The sequence below is a fragment of the Plasmodium relictum genome, assembly GCF_900005765.1.
Source record: "Plasmodium relictum strain SGS1 genome assembly, chromosome: 12".
Taxonomy (NCBI): Eukaryota; Apicomplexa; class Aconoidasida; order Haemosporida; family Plasmodiidae; genus Plasmodium; species Plasmodium relictum.
This window is the reverse complement of record NC_041690.1, coordinates 1,414,232-1,439,555: the sequence shown is the minus strand read 5'-3', so window position 1 is coordinate 1,439,555 and position 25,324 is coordinate 1,414,232. Positions and strand designations below refer to the sequence as shown.

General features: G+C 18.6%; 6 protein-coding genes across 6 annotated transcripts; 3 read left to right on the top strand and 3 right to left on the bottom strand.

Annotated features, from left to right (window-relative positions):
- Positions 1-1,064: 1,064 nt before the first annotated feature.
- On the top strand, positions 1,065-9,881 carry SEC7 (protein transport protein SEC7, putative; the record flags this gene model as incomplete). Its single annotated transcript, XM_028678182.1, has 1 exon — positions 1,065-9,881. One exon carries the CDS (start codon positions 1,065-1,067, stop codon positions 9,879-9,881), a length of 8,817 nt encoding a protein of 2,938 aa, XP_028534497.1.
- Positions 9,882-10,494: 613 nt separating this feature from the next.
- Positions 10,495-14,370, bottom strand: SRPK2 (serine/threonine protein kinase, putative; the record flags this gene model as incomplete). The annotated part of the gene is made up of 1 exon (XM_028678181.1): positions 10,495-14,370. The coding sequence occupies one exon, from the start codon at positions 14,368-14,370 to the stop codon at positions 10,495-10,497; it is 3,876 nt and encodes a 1,291-aa protein (XP_028534496.1).
- A 1,657-nt stretch (positions 14,371-16,027) lies between these two features.
- PRELSG_1237900 (conserved Plasmodium protein, unknown function) lies at positions 16,028-17,620 on the bottom strand (the record flags this gene model as incomplete). The annotated part of the gene is made up of 1 exon (XM_028678180.1): positions 16,028-17,620. One exon carries the CDS (start codon positions 17,618-17,620, stop codon positions 16,028-16,030), a length of 1,593 nt encoding a protein of 530 aa, XP_028534495.1.
- A 1,347-nt stretch (positions 17,621-18,967) lies between these two features.
- On the top strand, positions 18,968-20,968 carry PRELSG_1237800 (conserved Plasmodium protein, unknown function; the record flags this gene model as incomplete). The annotated part of the gene is made up of 2 exons (XM_028678179.1): positions 18,968-19,340; positions 19,551-20,968. The coding sequence occupies 2 exons, from the start codon at positions 18,968-18,970 to the stop codon at positions 20,966-20,968; spliced, it is 1,791 nt and encodes a 596-aa protein (XP_028534494.1).
- Positions 20,969-21,544: 576 nt separating this feature from the next.
- LSM5 (U6 snRNA-associated Sm-like protein LSm5, putative) lies at positions 21,545-22,129 on the top strand (the record flags this gene model as incomplete). Its single annotated transcript, XM_028678177.1, has 3 exons — positions 21,545-21,605; positions 21,795-21,874; positions 21,953-22,129. The coding sequence occupies 3 exons, from the start codon at positions 21,545-21,547 to the stop codon at positions 22,127-22,129; spliced, it is 318 nt and encodes a 105-aa protein (XP_028534493.1).
- A 375-nt stretch (positions 22,130-22,504) lies between these two features.
- PRELSG_1237600 (conserved Plasmodium protein, unknown function) lies at positions 22,505-24,994 on the bottom strand (the record flags this gene model as incomplete). The annotated part of the gene is made up of 2 exons (XM_028678176.1): positions 22,505-24,687; positions 24,871-24,994. The coding sequence occupies 2 exons, from the start codon at positions 24,992-24,994 to the stop codon at positions 22,505-22,507; spliced, it is 2,307 nt and encodes a 768-aa protein (XP_028534492.1).
- Positions 24,995-25,324: the final 330 nt, after the last annotated feature.

Genomic DNA, 25,324 nt, shown 5'->3' with positions numbered 1-25,324 from the left:
TTTTTTTTTTTTACAAACACTTTATTTATAAAATAAATAAAGAAGAATATTACAATCTTCAAAAATGAGAAATAATGTTTTCTATCAAAATTATTTTAAAAGTATGTTATTTTTATTATCTTATGCGATGCCAGAAAAACTTAAAATCGCTGGTGCAATTCGACTTAAAATTGTGTAGAAACATAAATTTATTGAAATGAATTCATTTTTTTTAGAATAAATATTTTTTTTAATTTCTCTTTGTACAATAAGATAGACTTTTTTTTTTCTCAATAATTTAAAAAAAAAAAATTTTACAATTATTCAAAAAAAAAAAAAAAAATTTTTGTAAGAATAATTTTTATTTTTCTTTATTTTTATTATAATTGACATAAAATAAATCAAATAATAATATATAATTTTTAATTTAATATATTTATCTATAAAATTTATTCCTTTTCTTTTATTTTATACCTTCTATATCTTTTCACTTTCTATTATACTTTTTTTTTTTTTTTTTAATGTTGCAAATTATTAAAGAATAATTTTTTTTTTGTATTTTTGTAGTAGTATTTAAAAATGTAACTTTTTTAAAATAATTTTATTTTGCATAAGCATACCATTTTAGTTATATTTTTTTTTCTATAATATTATGATTTTTAATTTAGAATGTAAATAAAATAAAATTTTTAAAATAATAATTAGATAATGAATTAAATTCTAAAAGGAAATATTATACATAAAAATAAGTGTGTATAACTGTAAACGCAAAAAAAAAAAAAAAAATTGATACGTTTAAACTATTTTATAAAATTGTATAAACTAAAAAATAAAAAAAAAAAAATAGAGGAAAAAGAAAAAATAAACAAAAAAAATTAAAATAAAAAAATACACTAAGTAGTGAAATGTTAAATTAAAAACCAAATACATCAAAATTAAAAAAAAAAAAAAAAAAATCGTATATATATAAGTATAAATCATATTATTTCACATATAATATTACCTTATATTATTATTATTCCATATTAAAAAAAAAAAAATAATACTTTACGGAAATGTAAAATAAATACATTTTTTTATGAAAAATGGAATATAATCATTATAAAAAGAAAACTAATAGATGTATAAGCTTTAATAGTTTAAATGAATGCAATAATGATAGGCATAATTCTTGTATTGATTATATAAACAACGAATTTAATAATGATGAGTTTGCAAAGTTGAATATTTTTACAATTATAAAAAATGAAATAATTAATGTTTTAACAATTATAAAGAAACATGAATATAATAAAAATTTAGATTCTAGCATTATTGATGCATTATTTATTTTATACAATAGTATTAATAATTTAAATAATAGCGGGAAAGAAGAAATAGATATAAATGATTTTAATAATAAACTTGATATTTATTATATAGCACCATTTTTAAATATAATAAGAAATAATAACATTTTTTATAAAATAAAATTAAATGCTTTACATTCACTATATCATATTTTAAAATATAATAGCAATAATTTTAATGAGAAGGATTATGAAGATAACATAAACAGTAAACAAATATCATATATGTCTATAGGTAATGAAGAAGACATTAACAACAATCAAAGCGAAAGTGTAAATAAAAGCGACTTCATTTTTTCTGATGAGAATAATTTAGTTAATGTAAATGATAGACATGGTGAAAATGAAATACATTTTAAGATAAATGAAAAAATACATAAAAAAAAAAAGTATCATTTTTTTAATAGAAATTATAAATTCAATAAAAAGTATAATTCTAGAAAAGAAGAAAATTCAAATTTTTTGGTAAATAAAGGAAATAATATTATTAATATTAGTATAGAAACCTTATTAAATGCACCAATTAATTATAATAATGTTAGCCACGAAGAAATTATATTATATGAAACTATAATATTATTTAACAATATAATATGCAATGCAATTAGAATGGTAGACAAAAAATATATAATAAAAATAATTTGTTATATTTTTAAAATATATAAGAACAATAAATACTCTTTATTATTTAAAGGAAATTGCGAATCTCTATTAGTAAATGCTTTTTATGTAATTATAAATAATTTTATGAATAACTTAGATGATGACTCTATAAATGATTTATTGATTATAGTTTTAATATTAATAAGTAGTAATAAAAATAAATTTATTTTTGATATACTGAAAAAAAAAGAATATATAGATTTATATAAAGATTTATTTGAAAATGAAATTTCTAATGAAAATATGGAAAGTATTAATATATTATCATTTAGGTTATTAAATATTTTGTTAGAAATATGTGGGTGTTCATTAGTAAACAAAAATTTGGATATATTAACTAACATAATAAGATGTTTGTTTATTCACATTAGCTCTTCCTCATATATACTAATTTGCAAATCAATGAGACTTTATGTAAATATTTTCATTTTATACAAAAAGAATTTTTTTATTTATAATGAAATTTATATGAATATTTTATTAAGCATACTAAAAAAAAATTCACAAAAAAATATAACTGAAACAGCCTTATTAACTATATCTCATTTCTGCACAGAAAATGTTCTATTTGAATTATATTATAATTATGATATTAATTTATATGCATCTGATTTATTAGAGAATTTCATTCAGTCAATATTGGAATTGTGCATAAATTTTATTCAAAATACTACCATTATAAATGAAGTAATTTTTAAAATGATCAAAAGCATTTTATATATATCAAGTCCCTATAAAATTTGTAACGACAATAAAAATAGTTTCTTTTTGAATGAATTAAATAATATAGTATCTGAAACTTCAGGATATAATAGCCAATTAATTAGTGATTTTAAAAGTGATATATATTCAAATAGTTATGGTAATGTATTAAATTCCAAATTAAATAAAAGTTTTATTTTACTTAAAAATAAAAATCATAAGGAAATGGAAGATAAAAAAAAAAAACATAAAATAAAAAGTGTTGTTATACATAAAAGTGCAACAAAGGAAATTACTGAAAAAGTAAATAAAGAGGATAGTAAATGCTTTTTAAATAAAAATAAAAAGGAAAGTCAAGAAATTGAAAATGAAAAAAATAAAATTTTTTCTAAAAGTGATGAATTTACGGAGAATTTATCAAAAAACGACGATTTAAAAAAAAGTAACATGAATAAATTATACTCTTTAAATTTTCTGACATCAATTAAGGATGATGAACAAATTAGTTTTTGTTCTTTATTATTATTTGAACATTTAAAAGAGTACATTAAAGTTCAATATATTAAAAAGAAAAAAAATAGAATGCGTAAAAAAAAACTAAGAAAAGAAATATTAAAAAAGTCTGCAAATATATTTAATACATTAAAAAATAAATCTATTGATGAACTAATTAAAGTTAAAATAATTGAAACACAAGAATCTTTCACAAAAATTGACAAAATAAATTCTACCATTGATCCACTTGCAACCAATCAAAAAAAAAATATAATGAATTGTTCTAGTTTATCATACGAGGAAAAAACTTCTATTATTAATGAAGTAGATTTAGAAAAAGAAAGTAACGATAAAAATAATAATAATGCAAACAATATAAAAAATATTAATGATAATGAAAACAATGTGAGTAGTTATTGTGATAATATAAATGGCATCAGTAATAATATGAATAATACAGAAAGAGAGCAAGAAAAAAGTCAATGCTATAATAGTAATTTAACCAAAGAAACTAATCTAGAAGTAAGAGAAATAAAAAAAAATTCCGTTAAAGAAAATGATAAATGTATAGATTTAAATAAGTTAAATGAAGTTAAAAATGAAGATATAAATGATGAAAAAAACAAATGTATTTCACATGATATATCATCAGGAATTCCCAATAAAAATGACGAATTAAATAATAAAATAGATCAAAATAAAAGTGACGATTCCAAAAAAATAAAAAGCAAAGATACCATTAGTAAAGAAGATAAAAATGAAAAATTACTAAAAGAAGAAGGTGATATTAAAGTAGAGAAAGACAAAAAGAAAGATCATGCTAAAGAGAAAGATTATAGTCTTTTAGAAAGTAATTCTTCACGAAATAATTCCAAGTGGAGTAATATTAGCAATACACAAAAAAAATTAATAGAAGATGAATATTTTCTCAGATCAATGACAAAATTTTTGAGATATAACCCTTTTTTAGATAAGGAATTTATAGGTGAGTATATTTCACACAGGAAAAATATAAACATTTTAAAGCATTATGTAAGACTATTTGATTTTTGCAATTTATCATTATTATCTTCATTAAGGTTATTTTTACATTATTTTAAATTACCTGGTGAAGCACAACTAATTGAAAGAATATTAGAACATTTTAGCTTATGTTTTTTTTATTCAAATCCTATATATGGTGATTTAGATAGTGTTTATAAAAATGAAAATAATAAAATAGTTTGTTTATTGAAAGAAGAAGAATTATCTAATATAAAAAGGTATATTCTAATAGATTATTTAAACGATAACACAAATGATAATAATAATGATAAAACCATAACTCATACGAATAGCAATAACAATGATGATACCAATACAGATAAAGATAATAATATGAATCATTGTGTGGATACATATAAAAATAGGTGTGAATGTGATAACAGCGAAGATAACTTTGAATATAATATTCAAAAAAAAATAAATTTAAAAAAAAATGTTGATATAAAAGATTACGTTCATAGGAATGTTTATTATATTTCAAAAAAAATTCAATCAATGAATGAAGAAGAAATAAAAAAAAAATATGTAATTGTTGAAAATAGCGATGTTATTTTTATTTTAACTTATTCAATTATTATGCTGAATACAGATTTGCACAATAATCAAGTGAAAAATAAAATGAAATTAGAAGAATTTATTAAAAATAATAGAGGTATAAATAATGGGAAAAATATAGATAGAATATATTTAGAAAATTTATATAACTGTATATTAAATGAAGAAATTAAATTATTTTCAAACACTCAGAATTCATATACTAATGATGATCAGTATTGGAGATTATTAGAAAAAAAGAAGAAGCAATATAAAAAATATCATTCTATTAAAGAAAGAGATGCACATTTCTATAAATATGATATAAACAAACTAATAGTAAGAAATAATTTTCTTCAAATATTTTTTGAAATTTTTAGAAGAACTAATGATTATAATTTAACAGAAAATTGCTTGTGTATATTTAAAATGTTCATAAACAATTTGGCGTTTTATAATGATCTCACAAATGTTAATAAATTATGTTATATATTTAAATATATAAATTTTAATTTAACACAAAAGTCTCAATTATTATTATATCTTTTTTTCTATTTTGTTAAAAAATGTCACAATTTATTTCGTGATTGTTGGTTTATATATATAAATACAATATTCAAATTAGTATCAATTGATCTTATACCAATTTTTTTTTATCTTCATATTTATATAAATAATAACCAGTTTAACAATGATAAAGATTTTTTAAATGGAAATTATAATAAAGGAAATTCGTTAGAAACATATAATATAAATAAAAGTATAACAGAAATATATCAACATCCTTTTTTAGTTTTTAAAAAAAATGTGAAGAAATTGAATAAATCTAAATGGATTGATGAGTTCAGTAATATATTTTTTTCGAAAAATAATAGTAATGAAAATAATAATTTATCTATTATATTCAAAGAAAATTATTCTGAAAAAATAGAGGAAGATAAAAAAAGAAAAAAAAAGAGAGAAGAGAAGCAAGATCATTTAAATAAAGAAAATGAGAAAATGAACACACAAAATAACACAAAATTTAAAAAATTAGAAGATAATGGAGAAGATCATGATGATGATATTGAAGAAGATGAATTAAATTACATTTATGTGAATATTAAAGTAGATCCTAAGAATGTAGACAATAGTATCATCATAGACAATATAAATATTTATAAAAGATTAAAATTAGATATTTATAATTTTTTTACCTTTAATGATTTTTATAATAATATGATTACTAATTTAAATATTAGTAGTTTTGTACATTTAATAAAATTTTTAATAATTAAGTGCTCAATTAATAAAGAAAATGAAACGAATATCTTAAATTTAGGCAATAAGGCAGAATTGAATAATCCATCTTCAAAATCTCAAATGGCTAGTAATAGTTATTTAAATAATGATAAATATAATGTTGCTTATAATATGCATGATCATATAAATGATTGTAATCCAGTTTTGGTTAATTCAGAAAGTTCTTTTGATTTGTTCTGTTGTAAAAAAGCTAAAACATTTGCAACTCAAATATTATTTCAAGTTATATGTTTTAAGATTAATTATACTTATGTATTATATAATATTTTATGCAAATTAAACCTGAAATACACTAGAAAGAATAATTTGAGAAATATGGAGAATAATAATCCATTATTTGAAAAATCGCACGAAGACTTTTCCGATATTATGAATACTGAAAAATATTCTGATCAATCAGCGCAAGAAAGAAATAAAACAAAAGAAGTAAAATTGAATACAAAAAAAGAAAAAAAAGAGGAAAAAAAGAGAAATAATTTTGATCTTTCTTTAAATAATATATATGATACAGATAATTCAAGCAACAGCTCTCTTAGTGATTCAGTACTTAGTGATGTGTCTAATGATTCATTTATTATTAAAGAAAATGAAACATCTAAGAAAGAACTATATTTATATCTTAATGAAGGTGATGAAAAAGAACAAGAAAATCAAGAAAATCAAGAAGAAACAAAAAATTGTAAAAATTGTTGTGAATTTAATAAAGTTTATGCATATGCTGACTACGGAGATGATGACGAAGATGAAGAAGATGAAGAAGAAAAAGATAAAGAACAAGGAGAGGATGAGGTAACTACTGATAATAATTCTGAAGGAAGGATGGAATACTGTGAAAAGGCAAATTTAAATCACAATAAATTTTTAAATGGAAAAATAAATAAAAATATTTGTATGGATGAAAGGAAAGAATTTTTAATTGATAAAATTAAAATAGATCTTTATATGAAAACATATATTATGCATTTAAAAATTATAGCAATTACATTTGAGCATTTTTTTAAATTATTAAATAACTTTTTAATAATAAATTACAATGATGATAATATTTTTACTAATATTTATAATAGCGTTTTTAAAGATTACAAAATGAAAAATTTAAAAATTAAGACAGAAAAAGACATTTCAAATGATGATAGATATCGTATTTATGACAAAAATTTTGAAGAAATAGATAAAATTTTAAATTATAAAGACGAAAAAATAGATATAACTGATATTGAAAATAAATTATTTCTCGTAAGAAGTTCAAGTGATGATACAGAAGAATGGTTATTTATTGAGCAGTTAATTATGAGCATAATGAATTTCTCCTACATTTGTTTTAATATTTATAAAGACAATAAAAATAAAATTAGTAAAAGAAAATTAAATAAGATGAATTACAATAATTCTTTCTCAAAAAAGTATTTGCAAATTAAAAAAAAAAACAAGAAATTCTTTTTTCTGTGTGGTATATATTTAATATATATTCTACAATTTTTAAAAAAAAATATTTTATATCGTTTTATTGATAAAATTATATATGTATTAGAGAAAATTTCAAAAAATATATATGTAAACAGCTGCATAATAAATATATATTTACACATGTTGCAATTAATAATGCCAAATAATATTTTATGTAAAAATACAAATAATACAAATATTTCCCTAAATGATAAAGACATATATATTTATATAGAAAAGGCAACTATATATACGGAAAGTATTAATAATATAATAAACAACAACAACGTTTTATTAAAATTAAACAATTTTAATATTGAAAATATCATTTTATCATTGTTACCCTACTTACTATTTTTTAACAACAAAAAAGAAGAAATTAATGCACATATAGCTTCTATTAATTCAGAATGTCTACATATTATATCAAACATTTATTATAAAAGTATATATATGTATATGAATAATTCAAAAAAAAATAAAATAAATAAAAATACTATTATGAATTACGAAAATAATGATAAAACTAATGTATACAGAAAAAATGAAGACCTTGTTTTTGACAAGATTATTGAATTAAAAAAAATGTACATTTTTTTATTAACGTGTTTTGTGCTTTCATTAGCTTGTTCTTTTAGTTCTAAGAAGACGAGAAGTGAAGCATACATAAAATTGCAACAATTTTTATTTAATGAAAATTATATTTTCAAAAAAGTAAATAAAAATGAGATTAATAATAATAATCAAAATGAAAAAAGTGGATTAGATGAAAAGTATGTTTACAAAGACGAAAAATTAATAGATTTAATAAGTAATTTTATTATATTACCATTGATAACATATAATTATTACTTTCCTTTTATATGTAAAAATATGTATGTAGAAGAATATAATTATAATAAAGAGCAAAAGAGTAAAAAGGAGAATGAAGCAAACTATAGTGAAAATAATTCTATTAATTGTTTAATATCTAAAAATAATTATTGTAAAGAGGCATTACTTAATTTTAATTTGTATAACAAAAAAAAAGATAACGATTTATCTGATAATGTATTGAAAAATGATGAGTATGAAAACTGTGGATGCATTATTAATTATAAAAATATAGAAACAATAGATCAGGATTCAAATAAATTAAATAATTTATTTAATTATGCAAATGATTATTATATTCATACTGTGCTACATAAGCAATACAATTATTATTTCAGTTATTTATTTGCAAAAAAAATGTTATCATATGATAATGTATGTTACCGAAAAAGTATGAGTATTAGCTTCGTAAGCCATATTATTTTGTCATTTTTATATTCATTACTTAATTGTTCAGGAGATATGTGTGATAATAATAATGATAATAGCAATATTAATAATAGAAATATTTATAATAATGATAAACATAAATCAACTGAAATAGAAAAAGAAGATAATGATTCTGTATTAAATGACCAAATTAAAAATAATCATGTAAATGATGAAAATGAAGAAGAAAATGATATCAATTTATATGAATTGCTATGTCTAAATAATGAAGGAACTTATAATAGAATTGTAACAAAAACAAAATGTGAAAGTAATTGTATTTATTATTTTTTGAAACATTTTTATCATGCTTTGTTAACTATTAAAGAAGAAGCAAAAAAAATTTTAAATATTTATAAAGAAACGTTCATAGAGAATATTAAAAATATTATATATGTTTCTTCATCATATGCATATTCGTTAAAAGATCATCGAATTAATTGTTTCTCTCATATTAAAAATGGTCTATTTTTTTTAAATGAAGAAGAAAAAAATCATTTAAAGTCTTATAATAAACAAAATATGGGAAAAAAAAGAAACTCAGAAGGTTTTGATTTTGAAAATGATGTTTTTAAAAATATACTCAAATTGCAAGCTAACGTTAGAATTAGTATATCTATTGTTTATTATATTCTATATTCTGATAATAGTCAAAATAATCAATTCAAAATTATTTTTGAAGAATTATTAAATGTTTTATTAACAAAATATAATGATAATCCTGATGATCTAGATGAGGTAAATCATTGTATAAAGAAAAAAGAGGTAATTACAGAAAAAAAATCAACTGAACAAAGTAGTATACAAAATGAAATTATAAGAGATAAGGAAAATATAAATATGGAACAAGAAGAAATTAATAAAGATAATAAAAGTGAAGAAAATAAAAAAAATAAGGAAAGTAAGAAAAACGAAGAACATAAAAGAGATAAAGAAGGTAAGAAAAACAAAGAAAATAAAAAAGGTAAAGAAAGTAAGAAAGATAAAGAAAATAAAAAAGACAAAGAACATAAAAAAGAAAAGGAAAGTAAAAAAGACAATGATAAAGAAAAAAATAAAAATTGAAAAAAGAAATTTGAACACAAACAGATTTGCAACGCTCACATATATAAATATTATTAAAAAAGTCAAAATTAACTATTCGAAGAATCATAATAAAAATGATTTATTAGTTTTAATTATTTAAAATACAAGTTCATAAAACTTTAAAATGGTAATTTTTAGGAAAATATGATGAATGTAATTATTATAAGTTAAAAGAATAGAAAAAAAAATATTACAAAAAAAAAAAAAAAAAAGTAAATAAAAATAAAAAATACTATGTAATAATATTCTTAATGTTATTTTAAAACTTTTTTTTTTCTTTTCTTCTTTTTTTTTTTTTTTTTTGTTATTATTTAGTTTTTATTTATAATACTTTTTAATTTTCTTTTTAATTATATATACTTCTTTTATTCAATTTTATATATTTTTGCAGTTACCTTTTATATAATATTTTTTATATATAATGTTTTTATTTTTATATTTTATATATTATACTTTTATTGTTATAATCTGATGTGTGTAATATTATATATTATTTTTATTTTATTTTTTTTTTTTTTTTTTTTGTATATAGAAATTACTATGTAAGTTTAAAAAATTTATTATTATTTTTCTTAAAATGATATATATAACATTATAGACCATCTTCATACATATTTGGTGTAAGCCATGGATGTTTCAATGCTTGAGTTGAATCAAGTCGTTTGCATGGATCTATTTGCAATAATGATAAGAGGAAATCAATAAATAATATATCACCAATGTGAAAGTTATTTTTTAAAAGATTATCACTTGGATAGCAAACATCATAAAAAACTTCTTGATTCTTTTGTTTAGATGAGACTTCAGTATCTTGTTTTCTTTGTAATATATCATTTTCAAAATCCCCTTTTTTGTTTAAACGAAAAAAATCTTTTGAATTAAAAATAACTTCTTGATCATCAATTTCATCAATTTGTTTTTCTTTAACATAATTCTCATAATTTTTATCAAGAACAAATTTTTTCAATATTATTAAACCATGTTTTGTAAAAATATATGGTATTTTACATTCATATATCATATAAAATGGAAAATGTCCAATATAAGAAACTATAGAATATATAAACCGATATATATTTTGATGATCAAATAATATTTTTTTAGTTAAAAATTCAAATAGTACACAACCTAAACTCCATATATCAATTTTTCTGTCGTAATTTTGCTGTAAAAGTACTTCAGGTGATCTGTAGGATCTTGTCTGAACATACATTTCTAATTTGTCACTTTCATATATAGCACTATTAAAATCTATTATTTTAATTTTATCGAATTTTTCATTACTAAAAATATGCAAGTTATCAGAGTTATTTGAATTATTTCCTTGGCTGTATAAATCATTACTTAATTTATTTGAGTAATTACTAAATTCATTTGAATCAATATAGTATTTATTCACATCATTAGGATTTTTTAAATCCTTATGACAAATATCTAAATTATTACTCAGTTTATTATGTGCATTATAGCTATTAAAGTTATCAACATTGTCTAAATTATTCTTATTTGAGCTGGGTAAAAAATTATCTTGATTATTATTATAAATATGTAAACCATGTTCTAAAGAATCATTTTTTGTTATTTTTAAATCTTTAAAATTTTTTGAATTGTAATAGTTTATTTCCTTTACATTAATATCTTCTCTACTCTTTTTTTGTTGTTGTTTACCACTTTTTCTTTTTCTCATATTAATCATAATATTTTCAGGTTTTAAATCACAATGTATTAAATTTTTAGAATGAATATATGCTATTCCTTCTAATAAATTTTTAGCCAATACTTGTAATTGACCAATAGTTCCTATTTTTCCCTTTTTAATGAAATAATTGTACAAATCGCTCTGCATATATTCAGTTACAATTATTAAATGTTCTTTAAAATAAAAATAATCATACAACTGAATAATATTTTTATTAGTTAATTCGTCATTGTTCTTATCATTTATCTTATTTTCATTACACAACAAATTTAAAACAATTAATTCAAATAATCCTTGATCTAAAAAACTTTTTCCATTTTTCATTACTTTTAAACATACATACTTATATTCTTTTCTTCTATTAATATTATTTCTTAGGAAATTTTTTTTCGAATCATAGTTTTCTTTTTTAATATATTCATTGAAATTATTTATATTTTTTCCATTTTTTAAATTCCTTAAGGATATAGATATATTTTCATCGAAACTTCTATGTATATTTTCTTTATCATTAATATCAGTACTTATAGGGCACCTTTTTTTATGTTTTCTATCTTTTTTATAATGTAGATTCAGGCATTTTAGTGTAGTACTAAATTTAGTCTTGGATAAAATTTTTAAAACTTGATACTTATTTAAAATAATTTGATTAGGAAAGAAACTTATTTCCTCATTAGAGCCAAATTCACATTTGTTATTTTCATATATAACCTTTAAATTAATTACATTATACATATTATCATAATTATTTTCACTATCCAAATTAGTATTGCCGTTGTTGTAATAAATATTGCCTATTTTATTTATATCATTCTCGCCTAATTCTTCGTTTTTTTTATTGTTATTTGATAGGCTATTTAAATAATGAATCATTATTTCCTTTTTTTTTTTTAATTGCTTTGATCTAAATAAATTATAATCTCCATTACAGTACTCTTCAAACCATCTACTTTCATCCTTTTCATATTCCCCCAATTTCTCCATATATTTCTTATCTTTTTCATCATATATATTCCTATTGCTACGATCTGTTTTATAATTGATTATATCATTATCTTTTTCTGAAGGATAATAATTCTTTTTATCTTTATTTGAAGATGAATCATTGTTTAAGGTTATTGCACTAGATAATTCATCATCAAAGCATAAATTAATAATATTTTCTCTATTTTCGTGACTATTCTTATTATTTGAATTTATATCAGTTTCATTACTATTTAAAAAAAGAGAACTTTTTCGAATATATGTACTATTATTTTCATCACAATTGTAGTTTTCTTTATTTTTGTAAAAATCACTTATGCTTTGATAAAAATCACTTGTATTACTGCTTAAATTATTTTTTTTATTTTCTGTGTTATTTATTTCATATATATGATCATTCTCTAATTCCGTTCTATCATTCAAATTTTTAGTTAATTCATCTTCATTATTATAATTTCTACTATAATCAGGAGAATTTGATGTATTCATATTTTTTGATGATGGTGTAGTTGAATGTTTAGTTAAAACATTGTTATTATCTATTGGTTCATTGTTTGAATTATATTTAAAAAAATTATTACATTTTTCCTCTTCATATTCATAATTTTTGTGAAATTTATTTTCATCTTTAAAGTTAAAATCTTCATTATTATTATTTTCATCAAATGATCCAAAATTAGGAGAAAGATGACGTTCTAATGATCCAAAATTAGGAGAACTAAATTTATTATAAGAATTATTTCTGCTTAATATGCTATTTGCACATAAATTATAAGTATTTCCATTAACACTAGATGAATTGTAAGACAATGCATGTGTATTTACACCATTTAAACTTTTTTCATAATTTGTATTATTAGATTTATATAAAATTTCTTTATTTTGATCACTGTAATTTTTTATAAAAAAATAATTATGAGGAATATTGAAAAAAAATTTGTTATTTTTGAAAGGGTTTTCATATCTGTTAATAAAATTGAAATTATCTTCATCAATTTTTTTTTTTAATATATTAATGATTTCATAGCTTAAATACTTTGAATAATCATTCAATCTTATATTATTATTGTGTATACTATAAAACTCCTTGATTTCTTCTATTAAGTTTTCCTTTGATATTCTCCTAATATTTAGTGCATAGTCTAAATCTATAACATACTTTATTAAAGTATCATTTATTTTATTAGCTGCATCTTCATTTTCACTACTTTCGTTTGTATTAGTAAATGAAGATTCACTGCTAAAATCAGTATGGCATTCTTCACTTATTTGAAGACTACATTTTTTATCATTTTTTAATAAATCATTAATATTTGAATTATTTATTAATTTTATTTTTTCCATATCTATGCTCTTAGTTCTTTTTTTTTCTTCTACCATTCTTTCATTTTCGTTAATGTTTCTTGTACTGCTTTCTTTTATTTTTTTTTCATTATTTAAATTTTTCTCAATAGAATATTCTGTATCACTTATATCTTTATTTTCTTCATTATCTATGTAATTTATATTTTTATCTTCGTTATAACTTATATCTAGATTTTCATAATTTTCATATGTATTGTTGTATTCTAAAAAGTCACGATGCAAATTATTAAGTCTCCTTATAAAATCATTAAAAATTTGTAAAAACTCTTTTCTTTCATCATTATTACTTGAATTTTTTGTAGATGCATTATTTGAAAACATAAAATTGGTTATGTTTTTGTTTTTATAGTATGTACATTTGCTATTAAAATCTTCAACGATTTCAAAAAGTGAAAATTTTTTTTTTTCTGTTCTTTGCATTTTTTTTAAACCTCTGATTTACTAAAAATTTTTTTGTCCAAATGTTTAACTTAAAAAGTCATTAAAATGAGAAATACAAAAAAAAAAAAAAAAAGGAAAAGGAAAAGGAAAAGGAAAAGGAAAAGAAAAGGAAATGAAATGAAATAATTTAGTAAAATGAATTATAAAGTGTGTATATTCAATATATGAAAATGTTTAGGCATGATTACTACCAATTTTCTTTAAGGGGTACTAGGAAAATTTATTAATATATATACATTTTTTTAAAATTTTTTTTAATTTCTTATCTGTTACCATAATGTTTCAAAATAAATATTTTTATTTTTTGTTTTTTTTTATTTTCATACAGTATAAAATATTAAAATAATAAATGATTTATATTACCACAATTTTTAATGTTATTTTTTATTATTATTTTATTTTATTTTTTTTTATTGTTATAAAACACACTATTTTATTTAATTTTTTTTTTTTTTTTTTTGTCTTTTGTAATAGTGGCTTTTTTTAAGAATTCATTATTTTTATAAATAGAGCTAAAATTGAATAGAATTTTTCAAAACTTATTTATATACAATTGAAAAAAAAAGGGAGTAATCATCCATTAGAAACTTTTATTACAAGTGTTGATACATTTATACATGTAACCATATGCATATATATGTATGTTTTCATATGCACATAATTTTTCATTCTTATATCAAAAATCATTTTTTTTTTTTTTGAAGATTTTACAACTTTAAAAAGAAATGGAAAGAGTATCACTAATAAAAAAAAAAAAAAATGTACACATTCGCGCACATCTTATTATAAAAAATTTGAAAAAAAAGTTGGAAAAAATACTTTATAACATAATTCTTATGTATTTTAACATTTATAAATTTTTTTTTTTCATAATAGTTAAATTTTATACAAAAATAATTTTACACATAAAAAAAAATACATATATATATATGTACATGCTTATATATGAATTTACTTTTTAAATTTAAAAAAAAAAAAAATTGTTAGCATAATATAAAGGTTAAATAACATAATAGTATAATTAATATTTTTTAATACATAAAAAGCATAACAAAGAATAAAAGAGGTCAAACATTTTTTTTATTAAATTTTTATGAGATAATCCCTGCTTTCATAATTTTTCTTAATAGATGGAAAAAATAATATGAGGATAAAAATTTTAATACAATATTTAAAATATATAAATATTATTTATAATGTATTGTTATATAAAATAAAAAAAAAAAAAAAATGATTTTCAAATTATAGCACAAAAAAAAAATGATGATGTATAAACATATATATTTATGTATATTAAACAATTATAAGATTTACACCAATAATATTTAAAATAACTTTCTTTAAACTAATAACTTTTTTTTATATTTAAAATATTATACTTAAATAATTTACTGAAGTTCAGCTTTTCAATAATTTTATGTATGATACTATAAATGTAATGCTTTTTTTTTTTATTAGAAAAATAAGCATTCGTTATTATTGATTTTCATTTGTTAAATTAAATTAAAATTTTCTTTTTTTTTTTTTTTTATTTATAAATATTATTATTATATATATTAAAAATATTCTTAAAATAATTATTAAAATGAGAATAATCAGATATGTATATATCTATATATTTACAAATGATTTACATTTATTTATCATTATATTCAGGATCTTTTATGTGCAATTTTGCATCAAACGGTTGTTTCATTTTATTACATACAATTAATAATAATCTAGCTTCAATTTCTTGACTCTGATTTTTAAACATATATATATCACCTGGGCTAATTAACAATTGCATATGCTTTTCACATTCAATAACATTGTTTTTTATTCCTGTATCAATAAAAAAATTATTTGAATGGCAATCTAAAACAAGAAAAGTCATAAATCCATAAGAATTTTTTACAGGACCATATGTAGTTTCAGTATCAATTAAAATAATTGCCATTCCTCCTCCTTTACTTTGGTAGTTTAAAGGTATACATGTGACACCATTTTTTATATTATTTTTAAAGTTTTTTTCTAACTGTATAATTTCATTTGGTGATTTTTTCATAAATGAAGTATTTTCTTGAATAGAAGTTTTAATTATTTTAAAAACACTTTTATTTTCTTCTTCATATTCTCCTTTATTTTTTTCATTTATACTCCATTTTCTTGTTATTTGATTATCGCTATTTCTACTATAATATTTTCTTATGTCATTTTGTTTTAGCTTATCATTCATATTGTTCATAGCCGCTACTTCACTTGCTTTAGGTCTTCCTCTTCTTCTTTTCACTTTAATTTCTTCTTGTGTATTGTTTTCATTTTTATTATTAAAACTATTTGTTTTCGTTATAATATTATTTAATGAATTTTGCTGTTGCATTTTTTCTTTTAATAGCCGTGCTCTATACTCTTCCATCTCTTTTTTTTTTCTTCTTTTTCTTTTTGGTTTTATTCCTGGTTCATTATTTATATTTGTATTATTATTATTATTAGTAGTGGTAGTAGTAGTAGCATTATAAAATTGTTTATTAAAACTTTTTTCCTCATGCTTATTTTTATTATTATTACTATAATTTTTATTATATGTCTCTTCTTCTTCATCTTCATCATCCTCTTCATGTTCTTCCTCTTCTTCTTGTAATTTTTGTTCGTATTTATTTTTTGATTGCCTATTATATTTTTGAGATCTGTTATTGTTATCATCATCATTTTCTTCATCACCCCCTTCTTCTTCATCATATTCTTCTTCTTCATAATTGTTTTGTTCTTCTTCATTTTCCTTTTGTTTTTTTTTTTCTTGTTCTTTTTGTTTCATTCGTTCCATTAAAATTTCATGCTTTTTTCTTCTCTTTCTTTTTTTTAATTTTTTTTCTAGCTCTTCATTTTGCTTTTCATTTACAACGCTTGAATAGTTTTTAAATTTATTCAAGTTATTTTCATTAGTTGATAGAAGCTTATTTGCCTCGCTTCCTATATTATTTTTTAAATTAATGCTACTACTGTTTTTATCTTCATTAGTGTCCGTTTTATTTATATTTTTTTTATTTAATATATTTTGTACATTTCTTACTGTAGCCAATCTGTCTTTCAATGCTAAGTTTTTTGTTCTGTCATTTTCATTACTTGCATTTGCAGAAATAGATCTTGTTAAAGTATTATTTTTATTTAAATTATTATTAATAGGTTTGTTAATATTTTTAAGATTATTTGTGTTATCTAGAAAAGCTGCTGAAAAAACATTAAACATTTTTATATTTTTAAATAATTTAATACATTAAGGCATTATAATTTGTAAAAAAATAAAAATAAATGGAATTTTATATATAAAAAAAATATTTAAATGATTTTTTTTTTTTTTTTTAAATGAAAATAATCTCGTTAAAAAAAAAAAAAAATATAAAATAATAAAAATAGGAAATAAAAAATAAATTGAAATTGAAATTTACAAAATAATTATGTTAAAATTATTACAGATTTAATTTTATTGTTTTAGACTTTATGTATTCAAATATTCCTTAAAATAAAATTATAAAAAATAAAAAATAAAATTTTCTTTTAAAATATTCATGGAGTGTGCAATTTTCAATATTTTGTTTTACCATAAAAAAATTATGAGAAAATTTTACAGTTTAAATAAAAAAAAAAAAAAAATTTATTAAAGATAGATTTTAAAAAATTTTGAAATTTATGTTAGCATATTTTTTTTTTTATTTTATTTCATTCAATTTAATTTCTTTAAATCAATAAATATATATACTAAAGAATTATGAAAATGTGTATATTATGAGAACCTATTTCTTATAATATTAATTTTATTGGTTTCATATATACATTTTGATATTGTAATATAAAGATATGAAATTATTCAAGAAATAAAAAAAGGCAAATTATAATCTAATAGTACAAAATAAAAATATATTCATAAGTAAATTTTTTTAAAAATTGTATAAGGTTTATAAGCTTTTAATTTTTATTATTACATAAACATGCTTTTAAAGTAACATTAAAAAAAAGTAATAAATTATATATTTAAAATTATCAATACTAATATAGTTTAAAACAAAATAAAGGAAATAAAGTTAATAATGGAAAAATTAATGAAATATCAAGTGTAATTGAAATATTTTATAATTAAAAAATAAATTCAATTATATTTTTTTATTTTTATTTTAAAACGTTCAATAAATATATTTTACATTAAAATAAAAAAAAATATTTAATATATATATATATATATATATGTATATTTAAATATTTTTTTAATTATGTGAAATGCTCATCATCAAATGGATATATAAAACAAAATATATATTTCATAGATAAGAAAATTAAAAAATTAAAAAGGTATAAGAATTGTTGAATATTTTATATTTATTCTTTTTTTTAATCAATTAAAAAAAAAAAGAGAGTTAATGAATATCTACATATAAAAGCTATATATTATTAAAAATAAAATAAAATAAAAATAAGAGTGAATATATAACAACTTATTAGATATAATTTGAACTTAATTAAGACAATGTAAGAAAAATATTAATGGGGAAAAAAAAAATATAAAGTGATACAAAAAATATATGAAAAATATATATGGAAAATGAGAAAACTTTTAAATACTGCTATTATGGACTTGAAAAAAACAAAAAAAAATAATGTAGAATCGAAAATTTTTAAAGAAAACTTAAAATCATTAATTATAAAAAATATAGATAAATTTGAAAATGAGGAAATTCTTAAAATTATAGAAAAATACAATGAAAAAAATTACAAAGACGATAAAATACTTAAATGTAGCTATGATGTTTTTAAAAACAATATACATAGATATTCATTTGATCAAATTAATAAAATTATGAAATTATATTATATATCTCAAATTAAAGATATTCAATTTAATATATCAATTTTTAATTATATAATTAAAAGATTAGATGCAATAGCTCCATCTGCAACTGTCAATATTTTCCACAGTAATAACATTTCATATGAAGAGAAATATATTTATTATTTTTATTATATGCTTTAAAAAAAAAAAAGAAAAATAATTTGTTATATTTATAAATCTTATTAATTAAATTAAATAGTTTTTATTTTTGATCTCATATAATTTTAAAGTGAATTTTTTATACGATTTATTGTAGCTTGATTTTAATGTTTTCTTTTTTTTTTTTTTTTTTTAGATTTAGTAAGATCTGGATTAAGAGATTACAAAAATATTAATATAATAAAAGATCATTTTATAAAAAATATTGATAAATTCAATACCTTAGATTTAACAATTATTTTAAATTCTTTTACTATATTACAAGAAGAATTATTAAAGAAATCTGCGAATTTGTTCACTAATGAAAATGCTAATAGTGTAATTTCAAAGGATTCATTATATTCATCTGATAATAATTCTATATTTACATTAATTTTAAATAAAATAAAAAATGATAAATATATCCATAATAATTTAAGTGTAGTGAATTCTGTTTTAATATTAAATATGATCAGCCGAGTAAATATTTGTAATTATGAAATTTTTAAATTTTTTACTAAAAAGTATTATAAAAATTTAAAGGAAAAAGATTTAGAGCCTCATCACTTCACATTATTGCTAAATTCATTTGCTAAATGCAACATACATATTAATATTATGAAATATATCTTAAAATATATGAATAATGATAATTTTATCAGTCATTTATCATATGTGAATATTACGAATGCGCTTCATTATATGGCAAAATTTAATTATAGCAATAAATATTTTCTTAATAATTTAAAGAATAGAGTGATTGAAATAATTGATGATATTCCCCAAAGAGAATTTAGTAACATTATGTGGTCATTGTCTAAGTTAAAAGTTAATGACAATTATTTTTATTTAGTTTCCTTTAAAAAAATTAAAAATATTATTCATTTATTAGACATGATGTCAATTGCTCAAATCTTAGATTCCATGAGAAGAAGGAAAAATTTTGCAAATAAAATGGATAAGAATAGTAATTCAGAAGAAAAAAGCTTTAAAGATGATACACTTAGCAAATTATCAAATCATTCTAAAGGTCTTACTAAAATGGATAAAGAAATAAATAATAAAATTTTGACAAATAATGTTTCTACAACTAGTGAATATCATAAAAAAATAGACAATAAAAATAGTTATGAAAAAAAAGAAAAATATGAGGAAAAAGAAGAGGGAATTTATGAGAATAATAACACAAAAAAGGAACTATCAGAAAATGAAATAGAGCAAAAAATTGAAAGAATAATCGAAAAAAAAATAGATACATGTAATATATCTGAAGAATATGAAAAAAATATTACTGATTTATTAATAAAAAAGTATTTAGAAAATATCGAAAGCTGCTCTCTTCATGTATTAACACAAGTTCCTTTTTGTTGCTTACAACTAAACTATACTGGAAATGATGTTTATTATAAGTCACTTGAGGTTATAAAAAAGAAAAGAAATTATATGAGTACTTTAAATTTAATATACGCAAAATATTTTATTAGAATTTTTATTGAAAAACAAGAAAGTAATTTCCAAAAATTGCCTCGTCCTCTAAAATATTTTGCTAAAGATATTATGAATAGTGATAATTAATGAAACATTATATACATTTTTTTTATTATTTTTTTTAAGTTTTTATATTTGTTAAAACTTTTTTATATTATTTTTTTATGAATATTTTTATTAATTTATTAAATTTTATTTAATATTTTATAGAATAATTATGAAAGTATTTTTTTTTTTCTTTTAAGAAATATTACATAAGCATGTATTTATTCTCAGTTTAAAATTTTATTATATCTATTTTAGTTTTTGATAAAATTGTATTTGTTAATTTATTTCTTATTTATTTCTTATTTTTTTTTTTTTTTTTGATTAATTTACAATGACTTTAAATTTTATTTTAAATTTATTATTATTTTATAATTAACTCAAATTTAAAAAAAAAATAAATAGATAAAATTAAAATAGAGAATAATTTTATGAAGAAAAAAAAAAATAATAATAAAAACACAAAGCAAAAAAATAGTCCTCAAAATACTATCATTTAAACTATTATTTTTTATGTGATAAAATAAGAACACTAAAAAAGAGTGTATATTAATATATATATATATATATATGTTTTTAATTGATAAAAATTTCTAAAAGTTAAGCAGTTTGATAAAAATGACTACAATAAGTAGTTCAGAAACATTTTTGCCGCTCGCTTTGATGGATAAATGTATTGGTTAAAATACAAAAAAGAAAAAAGATTAAATTTATTTGGTTTTTCTCTATATATATTTTTCATATTATTTTAAAAAGAATAGAAGAAATATTATGTTTATTTATTTTTAAAAAAATTTTTTTAGTATAATGTATTATCATTTTCTTATTTTAAATATATATTAATTTTCTTTAAATAATTTTTTTTTAGGAAGTAAGATATGGATAATGATGAAAGGTGATAAAGAAATTGTTGGAAAATTGGTCGGTTTTGATGAATACGTTAATATGGTAATTTGAAAAAAGAGATTTAATAAATTTATAATTTTTTAATTTTTTTTTAATGTTTGTAAAATTTTAAATATATAGGTGTTAGAAGATGTAACTGAATATACGTATGTAAATAATGTTAAAAAAGTAAATAAAATAAAAAAATTATTATTAAATGGTTTAAATATAACAATAATGGTTCCTGGAGGAACACCAGTTAATTATTATGACTACGAAGAAAAATTAGAAGAAAATATTGATGAAAAAGCTAGCTAAATTAAAAGTTAAAAAATTCTTATTAATTTATAGTATTGATTTATACCACCTTTTTTCTTATACGACTTTAATAATATAATATATAAAATTCTGAAAATTTATAAAATATTTTTTAATAATAATTTTAATACAGCTTTCTTTTTCATTTTTAAGTGTATTTTTTAATAGGAAAATTAAAAAATAGACATATACAGAAAAAAAAAATGTAATAAAAAAAAGATAAAAAACTTATTAAAAAAAAGAAAAAAAAATTATTAAAAAAAAAGAAAAAAAATTTAATCAAAAATAAAATATATTTATATATTTAAAAAAAATTTTTTTTTATTCATTTTGCTATATATTTATGAATGAGGAAGAATTAATTTTCTTCTTCAATCAAAATGGTACAAAAATCCATAGAACAATAGATCCATCTGGCCATCCATTTGAAGTTGCAATAATATTTTGATTTTTAGGATATGCATCAGCACTAGTTAAAAAAGATATATTTTTTTTAAAAATTTGATGATTTTCCTCATAGTATAATTGAGAATTATCAATATAGTAGTTTGGCAAATAAAGATTGTTTATAGAATTTACATGAAAACCTGTATATATATCATATACATGTGCATAAGTATCAATAGAAGGAATTATACATTTATCTCCTGATACACAAGAATAAAATTTTGGAATATGAGTATCATTATATATAATTTCTGATAATTGATAATATAAAATATCCTTATGATCTGAGCTTATGTGATCATTTTCCTTTTCGCTACTTATATAATCATTACAATTTAAATTTTTATAATACTTTTTAACATAATTATGATTTTTTTTTAAGCTTTCATTCAGTTCTTCAAAAGGTACAAGATTCATATATTTAAAATTATCTACAAATAGAGACCATGTTGGTTCTAATTTTTTATTAACATGCTCATAAAATGTGTTTGTTCTTATTATGCTTTCGTCATATACGCTTGAATCACTATTGGAATAACTATATTCTGAACCATCCATCCTTTCATTTGAATCATTATTAGGAATATCTCTATTTTCATCATTACTTATTTTTCTATTTAATTCATTTACAATTTTAATTTGTTCTTTTAAATCTTCGTCTTCATAAATATTTTTAATGTTACATGATATCAATGCATTATCATTATATATTTCATTAGAAAAATTATCTTCATATATATTTTCATTATCACAAGTATTATTTAATGTTTTATTGTCACTTTTTAAATTGTTTAAATAATAGTTTTTATAATTTTTTAAATATGTTTTCATATTTTTAGCACTCTTCTTATTATTCATGTATATAAAATCAAAAATTTTAGAATATTTCGATTTATTTGTACTAATGATATATTTATTGTTATGGCAAAACATACAGTGTGTAATACTTTTTTCTTCATCACTGAATGATTTAATTATATTATTATTCATATCATATAATCTAATGTATCCATCATATCCACTAGTCATAAAAATGTTATTTAATTTATCTTTAGAAAGATCAAAATTCAGGGATGAATAGGAAATAGAAGAGCATGACGAAGAAAAAGAAGAATTATTTTTATTTTCATCAACGCAGCTGCTTTCTTTTGTTTCCTCACTTATTTCTTTTTCATATTTTATATTATATATATCCTCTCCTGTTTTTTTTTTTTTTTTTTCTTTTTTTAGTTTAAGACAATTTTCATAATCTATAGTTTTATTGAAACTTATGCTTGTTATTGTATCTTCATGGGAGCATATAGAAGCATATGGATTTTTGTTATCTAAGAACAAAACTTCAGAATTAGGTTTACTATAATTATTTTGATGTATATTAAATAAATTCATCCTTATATCCCATATTTTTAATATTCCATCTCCTCCTCCAGAGTAAATTAAGAAGTTACTTATATTCGGAATTGATAAGCAAGAAGTTATATGTTCATGAGAGTCTTTAATAAGAAATGCTGGTTTATTTATAATTTCATTTATGTTATTTAGTTTAATACAATTTAAATCTATCATATTTATATTATTTTTTATTAAATCATTATAATTATATATTGGAACATATATTAATTTGTTATTTGTAAAATCAATATACTTGGTTTTATAAGGTGAATAGGTATTTTCTAGAATATTATGATTTAAACTATTAATTCCTTCTATAATATTATTATCCGAAAAATTTCCATTTTTATAATTTTTCTTTTTAATAACATTAGGTATTGATACATCAACATATTTTGAAATATTATTGTTACAAATCTTTCTGTTTTCATATATATCAAATATCTCTATAATTCTATTATCACCACATGCATATATATATTTATCATTATCACTTATTGCTATATCTTTTATATTATCAATATGAGTACATATTTTAGTTAACAGTTTATTTTCGTATAAATCGTATAAATAAATAACACCATTAGTTCCACATCCTGCTATATATTTTCCTTGGGGAGAAAAACAAACTTTATTAATACCATATTTATTATCATGATATATATCAATATTACTTTTATTGAAATCATCTCTAGTATAACTTATGTTATTTGTTTCATCTGTACGAAAATTTTGTTATTTATTAAAATGCTTACAATTTTACAAATATATACATTATTCAACAATATTTCTATAATATATATATATATATATATATATATATATATTTAAAAGTTTTATTTTATATAAATTTTAATTTCACTTTATTTAATTTTTTTTTTTTTATCTTTTTTTATACATACCATTATAATTTTTGTAATTTTTATTTATGTACTTATTTGTTCCACCAAATTTTATAACAGGTATATATTTTCCTTGGATTCTCTCGCTTATATCTCTGAACTTTTTAGTGTCGCTATCATTCATGTTTCATCATATTTCAGAAAAAACAAAAAAAAATTTTATAAAAAAAAAGAGAGCATTTTATATTGTTAATTTGAATATTAAAAATTCTTTTATTTATATTTTTATTTTTAATATATATTGAGAATTTTTTTTTTTGTTGTATCACGTTTTTTTTTTTTTTAATGTTATTACTATATTACTAGTTTTTAAAAATTTTTCTTATTCGATAAATTTATTTTTAATTTTATTCATTTTTAAAAATATTTAACTCGTTTAAAAAAAATAAAATAAAATAAAAATTACATTTTTATAGAATATAAAAATTAATAGCTTCTACTTTAAATTAAAAAA